Source organism: Onychomys torridus, chromosome 1 (assembly GCF_903995425.1).
Source record: "Onychomys torridus chromosome 1, mOncTor1.1, whole genome shotgun sequence".
NCBI classification, from domain to species: domain Eukaryota; kingdom Metazoa; phylum Chordata; class Mammalia; order Rodentia; family Cricetidae; genus Onychomys; species Onychomys torridus.
Genome location: NC_050443.1, coordinates 145732308 through 145749342, shown reverse-complemented (window position 1 = coordinate 145749342; position 17035 = coordinate 145732308). Strand labels below are relative to the sequence as shown.

The window sequence follows — 17035 nt, the reverse complement described above, 5'->3', positions numbered from 1 at the left end:
GCATTTGGAATGTTAACACCTACTGACATGCTTTCATTCTGCTCAGTTAACTGGAAATTTCAGTGATGCCATGAAATTAATGTGTAAAGTTTGCTCATCACTCAGCACTCCCATGGGTAGATCTCAGACAGAAGAATGATTCAGTGTTTCTTATGGAGCTCTGCCTGGAACTGTATGGAGACACATCAGTGTCTGAGGTTCTAAACAGAAGTTGAATGTGATGTGGCTTTAAATACAGTCGTCTTATTTGCTGGATACTAGAATAGCATTTGTTTGCCAAAAGCCCTGCCTTTTTACATTTTAGTTAAAATATGTGTTTTCTTTTGGGAATATTTAATGCTGTGTTTGCTGTCTCTTAGCCACAGTCATTATTAAGTTACTGAAAGAGCATTTTGGGTGGAAAGAGGAAAAAGCTCTGGATGCTGGCTGAGAAATACCTCTGTAGAGTTCTCTGGCACCTAAGAACATAGGCCCCAGATAGTCTGCCTGGGTTTCAAGCCCTGCCTAACTGTGTGACTTGGAAAAATCATTGAGCTTTCCTGGTTTTTCTTGGTTGTAAAACAAAAAGTTAATAATAATCTTAAAGTTGTCAAGAACTCAGGGCATGTAGAATTCCTTTCACTATGCCTGTGTTTAGCACACACTTGATAGCTGCTAACTTGTACTAATATTATGTACCGTGTGGCTGTTTAGCCAAGGTGTTACTGTAGACAAGTGACAAATCCACTTCAGGGCACTTCGCTAGCACCTGTTGTCATCTCCTATGAGCTATAGGATGCTGCCTGGTGCTGTTAACCCACCTTCCTCTTTGTTGATGTGATGGAAGTTACTGGGACTGGGGACTTTTGAAAATGCCAAGTGATCTCCTAGAATGTGTTTCAGAGGTTGCCATTTACTTGTGGTCCTAAAGAACTTGAGAGGGAAAGGAAAATTGGGCTTAGTGGCCTGCGGTCTGGTACCTGTAACCCAGCCTTGTTTAATGGTTCACATTTATTGTTTACTAAGTATTGAGCTCTAGCTTGAAAAAAATAGCCCTCTGGGAACTGGGAGCCTTGCTCAGTATTGAGCACGGGCTTATCGTGAGTATGGCTTGGTGTTGAGCTTGGGCTTAGCATGAGTGTGGCTATGCTTGGCACCAGAGTGCAGCCTTGAAATGCACATAGTTAATGGTACAGTCTGTACCCAGCATGTGTGAGATCCTGGGTTCAGTTCTCCACCAAAAGCAAACAACCTGGAGGAGAAAGGTGAATTCTCTTGTTAATCCCGTTCTCCAGATCAGGAAACCAGGTCTTAGGCAGTCAATGTGCTCTGGGTTGTATGGTTACTGACAGAAGGCAGGTTTCTTGCTAAATCTAAATAAAGCTCTATTAGATTACGCCCTACCACTTCCATAGCACAGTGTGTTGTAGGTGTAGAGTTCAGTGACAAGGTCACTAACATTTGGCTTTCCTCCTATGCTTTGCTTGCCACACCTGTTCACTGGGGTGAGCTCACCTGTGGAGACAATGCTCCATGCCATCTCTAGGCATGCAGTGCTATGCTGTCATTACGTGAGTAAAGCACCCACTCTCTACTCTTCTGTTACTGTGAAGAGACATCCATGACCAAAGCAGCTAATAAAAGCAAATTTTTTTGTGGGGGCTTACTTACAGTTTCAGAAGGTAAGTCTATGACCATCATGGCAGTAGACAGGCAGACATGGCACTGGAGCAGTGGCTAAGAGCATCTGACCCATAAGCAGGAGGCAGAGAGGTTGAGCAAGTCTGGGTCTGGTATGGGCTTTTGAAACCCCAGCAGCCACACCTCCTGATCCTTCCCAAACAGTTCCACCAACTGGAACCAACCATTCACATATATGAGCCTATGTGGGCCATTCTCATTCCAACCACCACACCTGCCCAACAGTTTTTAAGGCAGGATGCAATTAAGTCATAAGATAATCAAAGTCAATGGAGTCTTGTCTTAGTGACTCCACCCACAAGATATAAAGCATTTCCATAGTTTCAGAATGTAGGAATTCATTTGGTGAATTTTAATTTTTAAACTACATTTATTTGGTGGGTGTGGGTATCTGTGCATACATACATGCCACAGCACACGTGTACTGGTCAGGGAAGAAGTTGTGAGAGTCAGTTCTGCCATATGGGTTCCAGACATGGAGCTCATCGGGCTTGGTAAGAAGGCAGGTGCCTTTACCTGCTGAGTCATCTCACTGGCCCTCATCTGATGAGTTTAAAACAAAAAACAAAAAACCTATGTAAGATACTATACATAGCTACAGGAGATGACTGAACAGCAACTTAGTTACACTGACCATGTGGGTGGTGTAGCAGATTCAAGGCTTTTATGACTTTTAATTTTGTCAACCTTTTCTTTTCTTTAGCCTTCTCCAGAGCTGTGACCAGGAAGTTGTAAACAAAGTCAAAGCTGGATTGAAAAGCCTGATTCCGACACTGGAAAAAACCAAAAGCACCAGCAAAGGAGTCGAAACTCTACTGGAAAAGCTGACTGCGTAGGCATGCAGGATGAGCAAGCTGGAACCTGCTTCCCGTGGAGATGAAGATCCACCGTACTCATAACCGGACACTCTATACATGGAGCCTTTGTTCAAGAACCTATTTATATAAAATTGTTTCTAAAAGAGACTTTCTGTTTAATGCCAACCATCTCATCTGTCAGGCCGAGTACTCCACAGGTCATGGTGTGGCAGTGTGGCGTCCGACTGGTGTGGTGGGCCTGGGTGTGTGCGGTTGAATGGCTTGATTGAGGGCAGGAGACAGCTGCAGTCTGAGGAGACTTCCTGGAAAAGGTGGGCTTTCACAGACCGTTATGACAGAGGAAGGGCGCGGGAAATTCACGTGGAATGTGTGGTGGGAGCAGCGAAGTGACCCGCCCTGGGTGGCAGCCTGTGGTGGGGACAGCTGTGCTAGAGGAATTAGGAGATCGTGGGCCATTGCTAAGGTTAAGGCTGCTAGGAAAGCTTTATCTCTGGCTTTGGGCCTTCAGAGTAAATATACCTTGTGATGGGGCATGCTCCCTTGGGACAGCCCCTAAAATAATCACAGCCCTTAGGGTGAGTAAAAAGGGCTGAAGTTTTAGAGTGTAGAGGTTTGAGTGCAGGTGGGGTGTTCAGATTTTAAAAGTACAGGTGCTTCTCAGCAGCGGAGCTAGAGAAGGTCTGTAGACCACCTGGGCTCACGTAGCAGGCTTTTTCAATACAGAGCCTGTCTTTCCACGTCTGATGGAATGAGACACCCGTCTGGTCTGTGAGTAGTTACGCCCTCTGGGGAATTGGCTGTGCCTTGCCTGCCCTGACTTCAAGGTCCCAGGACCACTACTGTGGCTTCTGGGACTCTTCTGCTGGTGACACCTGTCTCTATTGGTTGGATTCTCAGGGCAGCTGAGCATAGAGTGAGGTGGTAAATGGAGAAAAGACAATTGGATTTTGCTACTGTATGATGAATATATCATTATTTGGGGTGAGTTCTCTATAGAAAGGACCATTCAGAGAGATGAGAGATGGGGGTGCTACACATTCATCCTTAAAAGTGAAAAAATAAGCACATACGTAATTTGTAAGAACACTTGTGCAGCTTGGAACAAAAGCAGCCATCTCCTAAACCCCTAACTCATGCTTCCCTAATGACTTGCATTCTTAGCTCTGGCGGATTCTAAATATGTTTTCTATTACGTACTTGAATATATGCATTTTATATACTTGAGATTTCATACTGCAGAAAATACATGCTTCACCGTTCCTCTTTCCTCTCCCTAGTACAGCTGCATCTGATAAAAGGGTTCTACATACATCGTTGAATTATGACATACTGAGCTGCCATTTTGTACCCACTACCATTTTATTTTTCCTATAATTAGTCACTGTCAAATTTATTTTCACTTACTTGGCTTTTTACATTCCTGTTATTAGATGCCCTTCCTGCAAAACTTCTCGCTAGAATTTCTTAAAACTTCTATTAAGTTGCATTATCACCTCCCCCACAACCGTTTTCCTCTTCTGTTTGTGGCTCCCTGGGGTTATTCTGGCGTCCACTGGTGTTCCATCAGCATCTCCCACTTCATGTGTCTCATGTAGGTCACAGGTGTGCACTACTCACCAGCCATCTGCCTATTTCCTTTGAGTTTTATGCAGAAGAGCAGTGGTAGGTTTAGAACACAGTCTAGTCAGGGAATTGTGGGAGAAAGGTGGATTTGCTGGGGATGGTTTCTGAGAACCCACCTCACCAATCCAGCTGCCTGGCAGCTGTGGTCATGAGGCAGGGTGTTTGAAGATTGTTGTCTTGCCACCATAAGGAAAGATAGCAGACATGCTGAGCAGGGGGTCAAAAGAGTTGACAGCTATCATGATGTTGAGCTGCTGAGTAAGTGGAGCTATGTTAGCCTTGAACTCTTGATGACATGGGAAAATATACCTCCATTTTCACTTACATTCATTTGATTGATTGTAAATTAGATACCGTTATAGAAAGTTGCAGCCCAGTGTGCTAGCCTTGCACATTGCCCAGCATTGAGGTCAATCAGCAGCCCCATCTGGAGAGACTTCTGGCTTTCTGCATGTCCTATAGAATCTCTTGCCCACTGCCATCATCCTGCATCTTCATCTGGGGAAAGCCCATTTCTCTTATACTTTGCTTAACTCTCTTACCTGAATGAGTGATGGCCTCTAATAGGCTTCCTGTGAAAACATGCCTGTGACGTCAAATAGAGTGCTGGCAAGTCTGAAGCTGTACTCTGACTTTTAGACAGTTTAGCTGGGTGTAGAATTCATATATACATAGTTTAAAGTTAATGTAATCACAGAATTTGGAAACATTAATCTTGTCTGTAGTATATAAAGTTGCATTGTAAGTCCAGTGACATCTTGATATTTTATAGGTAAGCTTTGGGATGGTGAAAGAGAAAGTTTATATGAGTCTTTAAAGTCCTCTATCCTCATTCCAGGATCATATGCATAGGTATATATATGATGTGTGCCTCTTGCATCTAAATGAGAAAAGCCAAATCTTTTATTCTGGAAGCTGTATTGTCTCTGGTTTTTCATCCCTTGCTCCCCTTTTTTGATGTTTCGTATTAGAACTCTGGTTTATTTGTATTTTCATTTTGAGTCTAGCCTTTTAACAGCTCAGCGATACCCCACCCTGGCTCAGACCCACCCAGAGGTGGATGCTGTTTTGGACTGCCTTTCTTTTTTCTTGTTTTTATTTCTTTGATTTTCTTTGTGAGTTACTTCCCCCACTTTCTTGGCCATCCCTTCCAGTTAGATGTCTTTTTCTTTTTTCTAGGATGTGAGATGGCTGTGGCTCTTGGGATGCTGGATTTATGGTGGCTTCTTTTGTTTTACTTTGCTTTGCCACTCTTCTGATCCCTCCTAGCTGGTCTAATGGAGGCTTTATTTTCTCCATAGACGAGGCAGCCCCTGAGACCAAGAGAAGAAGGCTGCTTGTAGTCTATTGCTGACTGCACTCTGGGCAGTGGGGTGGTACCTTGCTTCACTGAGGTTCTCCAGGTGGTGACTAGGCCTTTTGGGTGGAACTCGACTGTACTTGGGGGGGGGGGGGGGGCTGTGCTGGCCACCTGCAGCCAGCAAGCACCACGTTACTCAGCACTGCGCAGGTTTTCAAGGACCAATTTGGATCTAGGTAGTTGCTCTCTGACACCTAGTACTGAGCAATTGGAGCAAAATCTAGTCTACAGGTTGAGGGTAGGGTAGGAGTGCATAAACATTTGAGCTAGTCCCTGTTCACTTTGTTCCTGTGGGTTTACACCCTGACTCTTAGTTCTATATAATATATACCAGTTTGTAAGCGGTAGTCTTCAAATGGCTTTAAGTACAAAAACCATAGATCTGGCTTCCTAAAAGACTTATTTTCCATGGGTAAGTGTGGAGGTTTTGAGAGTTTCCATAATCGAAAAGCTCAGTTGATCACAGTTCAGATGGCACATCGACTCCTTGCTCCTTCCAGGACTCAGATGTTGCCCATGAGGAAGGGGTGTGCCCATCTTTTCGAGTCCAATGTGATCGGCATTTGCATAATGGGATAAGTGACTCAGAGGACGGGGGTTTTTTGGGTTTTTTTGTTTGTTTGCCTTTGTCTTTTTGAGACAGTGTCTTACTATGTAGCTCTGGCTGTTTTGGAACTCACTATGTAGACCAGGCTGGCCTTCAATTTACAGAGATCTGCCTGTCACTGCCTCCCTAGTACTAGGATTAAAGGAATGTGGTTTTGTTTTGTTTTGTTTTGTTTTTTTGGTTTTATGAGACAGGGTTTCTCTGTAGTTTTGGTGCCTGTTCTGGATTTTGCTCTGTAGACCAGGCTGGCCTCTCATGGAGTGCTGGGATTAAAGGCATGAGCCACCACTGCCCAGCTTGGACATGGCTTCTTACATGACCAAACTCAAAAGACTCTTTAAGATAAGACTTAGCATTTCCTTTTATATTTTCAGTGAAATTTTATACAGATTGCATCTTAGAGCAGGAAAATCTCTTCTAATAATAAATCTTGGATGGCAAAATGGCTCAGTGGGTGCCTGCTACCAAACGTGACAACTTAAGTTTGTTTCCTAGGGACCTACTTGGTGGAAGGGACCGGCTCCCTCAAATTATCCTGTGACTTCTATAGATTTACTGGAGCATGACTGCATCACACACACACACACAGAGTATAAATTTTTTTAAGCTAAATCTTGCAGAGGTGTGTATATATGTTCAGAATAATGTGAGTAGAACACAAGGAAGGCTGGCTTCTCTGAGCATGCCCATAAATCCAGTACTTGGGAGGCGTTGGCAGAAGGATCATGAATTTGAAGCCAGCCTAAGCTAAGTGAAGAAGAAAAAAGAATAAGAGAGCACAGTGTCTCAGAGCATCTGTTTATATGGCGCCAATTATAGGATAATCTTTCTGTACACTGAAGATGGGTCTGTTGTACCTTGTCTGCCTATAGCAACTTCTGTTTGGTTTAATAAAGAGCTGAATGGCCAGTAGTTAGGCAGGAGAGGATAGGTGGGATTTCTGGGGAGAGAGGAATTCAGGAGAAGACTCAGAGGGACTCAGTAACAAGACATAGAGGAAGTTGAACATGACAGTATGGAGGAGAGGTAATTTATATGGCAGAATGTAAATTAATATAAATGGGTGCTGTGGATATCACTCTGTATAAATAAAATGTTGATTGACCAGTAGCCAGGCAGGAAGTATAGACGGGACAAGCAGAGAAGAAAATTCTGGGAAGTGGAAGGCTGAGGGGAGAGACACTGCCAGGCGCTGCGATGACAAGGAAAATGTAAGATACTGGTAAGCCACGAGCCACATGGCAGCTTATAGACTAATAGAAATGGGCTAAATATAAGAGTAAGAGCTAGACAATAGTAGGCCTGAGCTAATGGCCAAGCAGTTTAAATAATATAAATGTCTATATGTTTATTTTATAAATGGATTGTTGGACTAATAGGACTTGGTGGGGCTGGAGAAAAAGGTCTCCAGCTACAAATGAGTTAATTTAAGTTATAAAAGCTAGTTGGGAACAAGCCCTACGCTAAAGGCAAAGCTCTCATAATTAATAAGTCTTTGTGTCATTATTCAGCTACCAGTCCAAAGGAAGTCCGGTTACAGCCAGTTACATTGAACTAAACAATAAGCTCTACCACTTGGAGCTGGCAGTATAGCTCTGTAGCAGAGAACTTGCCTAGCATGCAGGAGGCCATGGGTTTCATTACCAGCAGCCCAAGAAAGAAAAAGCAAAGCATGGCCAACTTGGACTTGTGATGCTGCTTAGCCAGGGAGACAGGTCATACCATGTTCTTTCCTTTCTAAATGTGGGACACCACCCAAGTGCCCCAAATCCCTTAGCCTATGTTGTAGAGAACCAGGAACCCTAAGTGAGTGGATTATCCACATGGGCGTGGCTATGTCAGTAATCCCAGTGTCTCAGCACCATGGGAATAGCAAAGCCTTCCCTGGAGATTGGCTAAACCTGCCTCCTTGCTCAGCTGTATGCATTCCTGTTCACCTGTGTATAATAAACCCAGCTTCTCCATGAGCGGTCCCTGCCCCCCTGATCCCAGCTTGTCTATGAGTCTGTCTTGTCTTCCCTTGCCACACCAGTCAGGTTTCCAGGACCCAGCTCCACAGAATAAAGCACTGTGTCTGGATGAATTCTTCAGATCTTCACATGAGCCATCTCACCCAGGAGATGCAGTGTGCTATTTGTCTTGTCCGTGTTTCATGGTTAGTGCAGAGTAGCTGCCCTGCATTCATTAGCCTGCAAACAGTACTGTGCACATGACTGTACTCCAATAGTGCCTTCGAAGGCATTGCTGATGCCTCTGCTCCCAGAGCTGTCAAGGAATGGTGCTTTGGGCTCTTCCATAAAAAGGAAAATGTCTCACTCATTTACAATATTTTACCCAACTGGTAAGCATGTTTGCAAGCCCGTAAATGGATAGAGCTGCAAAGATATGGGAATAAGACATTTTGGCCTGTGTTCTGTTCTTAATTACATCTTGGGAGAACAAGGCTGTCTCTTAGCTCCTCATGTGTAGACTGCTTGGGGAAGGGATAGTGGTCTGGTAAGGTCATGAGAGTCATCTGACTTTGTGCTCTTTACAATTATGCATAATGAATAATTTAGATATTTTAAATCACTTGTAGATGCTTGAAAACAGACTCTCCTTTGAAATCACACTTGTCTTGCACTTAAAGCTCATATTCCTAGCCCTGTTCACGCATCCGCCAGGGAATACAGATGGCACGATGTGCTTCATCACCAGCAGGCAGCAGTGGGACTCAAGGCCAGCGTCACGGTAGGAACATGCTCTTTGGGAAGCATTTGACCAGATCAGCGTCTCTGCCATTTGTATTTCAATATCTAAAGTAGTAAACATGGGTCTGCAGGAAATAACAGCCTTCCGGGCACATGTGTTCGTCTGTCTGGCACCTTGCCAGCAGTTGAGTTTCATGGTCATCTTGGATGGGAAGGAGGAAGTCGGGCCTCAACCTGGGAATCATGACCACAGGTCCCCAAAATCACAATTGATTCTTTGGGGAACAGTGATTGGTTAATGGGCTAAAGCAGTCTGCTTAATTAATAGCATGCCATCGGAACCTAGAACATTTGAGTTCTGCAGCTTCTGTGAAGCGAATAATGAAAGATGCACTCCTCAGAATCCTGGGGTCAGTCCTTGGACCCTTGGCTGCAGCTGTTTGCACAGGTATTACCATTCTCCATTACTTCCATTCTGCACACCATAAAATTACTCCTTAGCAAATCCTTCCGTTTACAACTTAACAGTGATGTATTAATTGGTATGAGCAATAATTGGAAGGCAGCTTTTGTTCTCGGTGATAACGTAAGGTAACAGTTCAGGGCTCAAGGTCTGTTAAGGCACAGTATTCTGCCATTTCCTGTCTTCTCTGCAGCAGTCTGGTTTGCTTTTCTGTAATAGCCTTTCAGTCCTTGGATTCTTTATTGCTGGACCTTCCTAGGGGTCAGCAGGGTGAGAAGGCATATCTTCTGGAACACATTTGCACCCAGATCACACCCCTTGTAGGAGATGATGTGAGAGGCAAGAGAGGGTATTGTCGGGGAGCACCAGCCTGGAAGGACGAGTGTGAAGCCAGCTTTGCAGTTTGGGTGACTGTTTGCACAAGTTCAGCTTCAGTTTGCTCAGTGATGAGATGAAGATAATGCACACTTCCCCACTCTCTATGAAGATTAACTGAGTTTGTATGGGAAGCACTTAGAACTGGACCCAGCCCAATCCGGGTTGTTCTCTCAGGCCTGGCTTCCTACACAAAGGTGGAATCACTGACAGTTGGGAAACTCTTCAAAAGGCCCTGTGACAACTCTGCAACTTGTGACACACTGTGAAATGAACTCTCTAGGCTTTGGAGGCAGAATATGACTGCCTCTCTGCCTCCCTTCCCTGCACACTGGATTCCCTGGAGCTAGGCATTAACCGCTTCTGCTATTGTCTAGGGTAAGTACAGATCTGCAAACCCCTACAGTCACTTCTGCCTACAGGTTAGGAAGCCTGAGGGAAATCATCTGAGCCCAAATAGAATCCTTTTGAAATGCAAATAAGCCAGATAGAAATAGCACCTTTAGCTGTTGCCTGTCATAACACCTTGCTGTGAAGTCTATCAACTCCATTATGTCAACGCATAGAGCAAGAAAGGGAGGCTGTTTCCAAGGGGAGAAGGAAGGGGGGGAAACAAGGTCATTTCTAGGCTCAGAAGGTGTAGGTACAGCAGAGAAGTAGGGCCTTCCCATTATTTGTAGTCTTGGCCTCCAGAGGTCAAGTTTGAGTCAATGCCAAGAGGCAAGACAGACTAACCCCAGGTGGTGGTTTTGTAGCATAAATACTTTGGATTTTTTTTATTTTTTTTATTTTTTTGAGAAGTGGCTACTATAGGGGTCTGCCAAATAGCCAGCAGGTGATCTTGATCCTCGGTTTCTTCATTTATAAAGCACAGCACCTGTGTTAAGCCATCTACGTAGTATTTAGTGGGCAGCAGAGTTGCTGAATATAAGCAACCCACTGCCCAGATCTGTCTCCAGAAGATCTGCTAATACAGTGTGGCTTTGATTCTGACTGAGAATGTAGGCAAATGTTGCTCTCCAGAGCCCTCCACTCTCCTCTGTATGAAGGTAGGAGTACCTGAAGATCTCAGGATACTGTGTCAGCCTCATAGAGCCTGTGTGTGTAAGGATGCCTTGTAAAACCATATGTGGTCTGTGGTGATATTGTGTCCCCCAGTATATTGTGCACCTTAATAAACTTATCTGAGGTCAGAGAACAGAACAGCCACTAGATAAACATAGAGGCCAGAAAATGGTGGCACACACACCTTTAATACTAGCATTCTGAAGGCAGAGATCCATCCAGACCTCTATGATTTCAAGGCCACACTGGAAACTGAGCCAGGCATAGTGACTCACGCCTTTAATCCCAGGAAGTGATGGCAAGAAGCAAAAAGCTATATAAGATGTGAGGACCAGGAACTAGAGGTCTTTTTAAGCTGTTAGGCTGTTAGCAGCAGCAGAGCTGAGATCCATTTGGATGATGACTCAGAGGCTTTCAGTCTGAGGAAACAAGATCAGCTGAGAAGTTGGCAAGGTGAGGTTGGATGTGGCTTGTTCTGTTTCTCTGATCTTTTAATATACACTCCAATACCTGGCTCCAGGTTTGTTTTTACTAATAAGACCTTTTAAGATTCGTGTTACAGTGGTCAGATGTTCCTAGACTTGTTTTGGACCCACATTACAGATTTAAAAGAAAGACCTACTGTCTGGCTAAAGGATCCGGATTTGATCCATTCAAGCATGCTAGAGCAATGTCTGCCTGTCCACAGGGCATCAGTCTTTCTAAGGGAGACATAGCTGTTTGAAAAGTGGAGGCTAATATGGTGTGTAGAATTGCAAACGCTAGCTATCCAATAGCACAGGAAAACCCTGAAATGAGTTGACCTCTATTACCCATGTTACTCTAAATTTGCCATCTTATTCTAGGATCATCGTGTGTGTGTGTGTGTGTGTGTGTGTGTGTGTGTGTGTGTGTGTGTGTGTGTGTTTTCAATCTGCTGTATCTTCTTTGAACTTTCGTGTGTGTGTGTGTGTGTGTGTGTGTGTGTGTGTGTGTGTGTGTGTTTTCAATCTGCTGTATCTTCTTTGAACTTACTATACCATCCTACTTATTTTTTAATTGATAACTTATGTAAATCTGTGGTTCATCGTATGTTTGTGTAAGGATGGAAATTTCTTTTCAGTTACAATGCTGTGGCTCATTGTTTCTGTGTTAGGTGCTTTGGATGTAATTATGTTACTTTGCAGCCTTTCTGTTCAGCAAAACAAGACAACATCTGGCCCGGGTAAAAGGGAGATGCAGGCTTCCCACTGCCACTGTGGCTTCATCAGCAGTGCGGGTATAGATATGCTGTGAAGAGCTTTCTTGCATTCAGATTGCATTTAAGTTTGCTTTGAAGAAAATGTTTGAGTGACATTTTCAGTTGCTGAGTGTCTTAGCTAGTGTTCTGTGCTTTGAAGAAACACCATAATAAGACAGCCTATAGAAAGAAGCATTGAATCGGGGCCTTCATTACAGTTTCAGAGGGTTAGTCCATGATCATCATGGCAGAAAGCATGGCGGTAGGCAGGCAGACATGCATGAAGCTGGAGCAGTAGCTGAGAGCTTCCATAGTTAAGATCCACAATCATTCAGCAGAAAGAGGGCAAGAGTGGGGGCCTGGCATGGGCTTTTGAAACTTCCAAGCCCACCACCTCCAACAAGGCCTCGCCTCCTAATACTTCCCAAACAGCTCATCAGCTGGGAACCAAACATTCAAATAATGAGCCTCTGGGGGCCATTCATATTCAAACCACCACACTAATAAATATTAAAGCTGCTTTCTGGCTTGAAATTTGTTCCTTGAATTTTTATAATTGAGGAAAGCAGGAGACTTCTCTCATTAGAAGGCCTAAGTCAGGGAACTTGGCCCATACACAGCTTATGATAGAATTGTTCAGATCAAGAAAAGCACAGAACGTGCAGGGAACATTTGTTTCAAGACTAAAGTGGGAAAAAAAAAAAAAACCCAAAAACTCTGATATTCTATGAAAATGAGGAATGATTTAAAATATCTCTCTAGAGAAGCTGCTTAAGGCAGAGACCAGAGAAGCTCAGTCAAAAAAAGGCATGGAGTCCCACAAGTGGGGAGGAATAAGCTTGCCGCTCATGTTTAAGTCAGTCAGCCATAAAAAGGAAGGCTGGAAAAGCAAGTGTCTGCGTGCCTACATATATTCCCTTAGCTCTCCCTGGGGCTATTAGGGTGGCTTCTTTTTTCTTTTTCCTTCTATACTCACATGGAGTCTAACTCTCTCTATACTCATATAGTCAGTTCTGCGTATAGGTAGATCCAGCCCACTGACGATCGAGAATAGTTTTGAGACTGTGTCATGTATCTCTGGCTAGCCTGTAACTTCTGATCCTCCTGCCTCCACTTCCCATGTTACTGAGATTACAGGCATGTATCAACAAACCCTGCTTATGTGTTGCTGGGGCACAGACACAGGGAATATAAGCCAGGTGATACTTTCCAAATAGAAAAGCAAGCTCCTCTCATGCATGCCTGGCAAACACTTTGCCAACTGAGCTGTATTTCAGAACCTCAAGAAAAAAATTTTTTAATGTTTTTGTACAGGAGAGGTGGAACGATCAGTGAGCATGAAGGTTGAGTTCACATTCCCTAGCATCCATGTAAAAAAGCTGAGTGTGGCAGCATGCAAATCCCAGAGCTTTGAGAGGAGAGGTGAGGTAGGATCCAGGGCTTGTGGGCCAGCTAGTCTTGTCAAATAGATGAACTCCTTCCTGTGCAGCAAGAAGCCCCACCTCAGAAGATAAGGGAGAGCAGTGGGGAAGACACCTGATTGACCTCTGGCCTCCACCCCCACCACGAATACCTGTACACAGGCATGTACACACACACACAATGTGTGTGGTGAACATATGTAGACTTTTTTCTTGTCATTTCTTAAGCAGTAAAAAAATAATTACTTGCACAACATTTACATAGGTATTATGTATATTATGTAAATATTTAGTGGGTGGCTTATAATGTACAGGGAAATTTGCTTCAGTGAGCATGTGGACTTTATCAACATATCCTGAGGGGCCTAGAGCCTATGGCCATAGCTGTCTAGAGACGAATGATATTGCCTGTATCTTGGGGCCAGTGTTAGCCACTGGCTTCCTTCTCTGCCTCATGTGTTCCATGTGTATGCCAGAGACTCTTGTCAGCGATGCAGTATGAGGTAAGGGCAGACAGGACCTGAACAAAGCAGTGGCCTCCAGTGAGAGATGTGGCTGAGGCAAGGAGTCCCCATCTTCTTCCTGGACCACAGTGAGGGAGAGGTATTCTGACTTTTTCTGTACTAGTCAGTATCTGCTAAAAGTCTTTCCTACTTACCCTACTAATAACTGTACTCTGGGAATAAGGTAAGACACAGCTTCAGAAAAGGCTTTGAAGTGTGGCCTAAGAACAGTGAAAGATCTGTGGGTAGACAAGAATTCTAGGCCCTCTCCCCCATTACATAAGCATGTGACTTGGGCTGAACTAGTCAAACTCTGAGTCTTCACTCTGTCCCCCATATGAAGGGGACCTTGAGATACATCAGGTGGTTTTCAGACCAGACCCCCGAGTCCTAGTTTCTGCAAGATGCATCAGCAGCTGAGTGGAGCAGGATCAGGGCAGAGCAGATTGGAGTCTAGTACCCCCTTCCCCGGGGTTCAACCAAGTCAGCCCAATTGTGTCTGCTTAATGTGTGCAGATTTGGAGTTAGACTCCTTTTTGTGACTGTGCTGTGGTTAGGAAACAACAACCTAAAGTTAGAGAAGCATTCATCAATGTCATCTCCTGTGTTCTTCCAGATGAAAGGGTCTCTGATTACCTGACTATGATGCCCTTCCCTGTGTCCTTGGTGCTGCTGGGCAAGAAAGCCTTAGGCTGGAGACACAGTTCCCGTGAAAACAACTAAGCCCTTCCTGCAGATAGCTCAGAGCCCACACTACATAATTGTGTTTCCATGATTTAGCATTTCTTTCCAAAGGAAGGATCCTAAATTGCACAGAACTCTAGGCTCCACGCTGCCTTGTACTAGCCCTCTCCTTCTTGCTAGGCAGGCATTTTTACAGACCTGTCTGGAAATGTATTAGATCCTTCCAGCCATTTAGAGAGTAGGAGGGAGCAGCTTCATAAATTCAGTCTGGCTAAGTCAATGATGTTCTTGCTAATGAGGCATATTGTAAAGCATCAGGTAGGACTTCCTCTTCATCTCTTCCACCATCACGGTGGCATAGCTTTGGGACTAAGAATGCATGCTTGAAGATGACCTTCCCAATTCCAATCCTTCTCTGTTGCTTTCTATTATGGATACAGGTCATGCTGGGTAGTTTTTGCCAATTTGAAACAAAGTCACCTGTGAAAAGGATACCTCAGTTGTGAGATTGCCTCCATCAGTCTGACTTGTCAGCATGTCTGTGAGACATATTTTTAATTGCTGGCTGTCTTAGAGTCACTATTGGCTGTGATGAAACTGTGACCAGTGGTAACTTGGGGAGGAAAGGGTTTATTTGGCTTACATTTCCCAAGTCACAGTCCATTCAGGGAAGACAAGGCAGGAACTCAAACCAGGGGTGGGGCAGGGGACAGAACCTGGAGGCTGCACTTGATGCAGAGGCCATGGAGGACTGCCATTTACTGGCTTGCTCCTCATGGCTTGCTCAGCTTGCTTTCTTACAGCATCCAAGAGGCACCACCCACACAGGCTGAGTCACATCAATTGCTAATTACCGAAATGCCCTACAGGCATGCCAACTGCCCAGTCTTATGAAGGCATTTTCTCGGTTGAGGTTCCCTTCTCTTAGGTGACTCTAGCTTGTGTCAAGTTGATATACAATTAGTTAGCACACTAACTAATGTGGGAGGGCCCAGACCACTATGGGCTGTGCCAGCTTTGGTCAGATGGGGCCTAGGCTCAGTGAGCCAGAGAGCAGTATTCCTGCCTGGTCTCTGTTTGAATTCCTGCCTCCATGTTCCTGTTTGAGTTCCTGCTCTGACTTCCCTCCATGATGGAGTGTGATGTGTATAAGCCAAATAAATCCTTTCCTCCTTCCTGCCCGTTGGTTTTGGTCAGAGTTTTATCATAGTAGCAAAACAAACTAGGATGCACCTTGACAATCTCTTCAGGCTCCATTTTTTCTCATCTATAAAATAGATAACAACTCCCCATAGAACTGTGAAGAAGAACCAAGATACCATGGCCGAATGGGTTTGGAATAGTCAGCCTGCATAGATAGTTCACATAGATTCACCTACCTTAGTGCCACTGTTGGGTGAGTGGTCACAACTGGTTTACTCTCTCAAAACCCCAGAAACCGGCCCCTGATTTTTTTCATTTTTTTTATTTTTTGTGGGTGTGTGATATGTATACATGTTTTTTCAAGTGTGATATACATGTGCAAGGGGCACACATATGTGGATGCATATACATGTGGAAACCTAGGCTTGATATCAGGATCATCCTCCATCACTCTTGCAACTTCATTCATTGAGGTAGGATCTCTCAATACAACCTAGAACTCACTGCTGTGGCTAGTCTTGCTAGCTAGCTTGTTCTGGTGATCCTGCCTTTGCCTTCTGAGATCAGAATTATAGGCAGGATATCAGACCTAGATAGCATTTATGTGGGTTCTGGGGATCCATACTGGTCTGGCAAATACTTTTAACCACTGGGCTATGGTTATATAACCAGCACAACACACTAACACACGGACATGCACACCCACACAGAAAAAGAGATCACAGAGAGAGAGAGAGAGAGAGAGAGAGAGAGAGAGAGAGAGAGAGAGAATATACACAGAGAGAAACCACATACACACACACACACACACCATCACCACCACCACCTTTTTTTTTCTTTTTTAGAACCTTGATCTTGAACTGAGTAATCAAGTATCCAGATAACTGTCATTTCCAGCTTTTTTTCACAGAAAACTGTCTTGTTTTGCTGTTGTTTTCGTTTTTTATTGTTTGGAGTGCGATATGAGAGGTGATGCTGTGCTCTGACACAAAGTCATGCTAAAGCAGGGTGAGCACTCTCCACTCTATTCCCTTAGACCCAACTGTGATCACTGGACTCCAACCATTGTCCTGGTGAACATGTAGACAAGGTTCACACATGGCAGTGAAAATGGGGAGCAGAAGGAAGTATGAGTCGCTGGAGGCTTCTTGGTTCTGCAAAACTTTCCCTGGGTGGCCTCCTTCTTGATTTCTTATGTAGTGGTTCTTGAATCTATGGAGGACTCATTAAAGAGTTCTGTATCCTCCCCAAAAAGGTTGCGATTGCACAGATTTGGTTTGAAGTCTAAGGATTGACATTTCTAACAAGTTCTGAGTTGATGTGGATGAAGGGGTTAAACGCTCCCACTTTCACAACTGAATTTAGGTGCCAGTTCTCTGAGAAG

The 17035-nt window shown here is 44.3% G+C and overlaps 1 protein-coding gene across 3 annotated transcripts in view; it reads left to right on the top strand.

The window, feature by feature from the left end:
* Pum3 (pumilio RNA binding family member 3) overlaps positions 1-2645 on the top strand; it is a 32885-nt gene extending 30240 nt beyond the window's left edge. For all 3 annotated transcript variants that reach the window (XM_036208539.1, XM_036208556.1, XM_036208547.1), the window contains exon 18: positions 2384-2645. In XM_036208539.1, the coding sequence (XP_036064432.1) occupies positions 2384-2516 (133 nt within the window). In that variant the 3' untranslated portion in view covers positions 2517-2645. The remainder of the gene's footprint in view (positions 1-2383) is intronic.
* The last annotated feature ends 14390 nt before the right edge of the window (positions 2646-17035 follow it).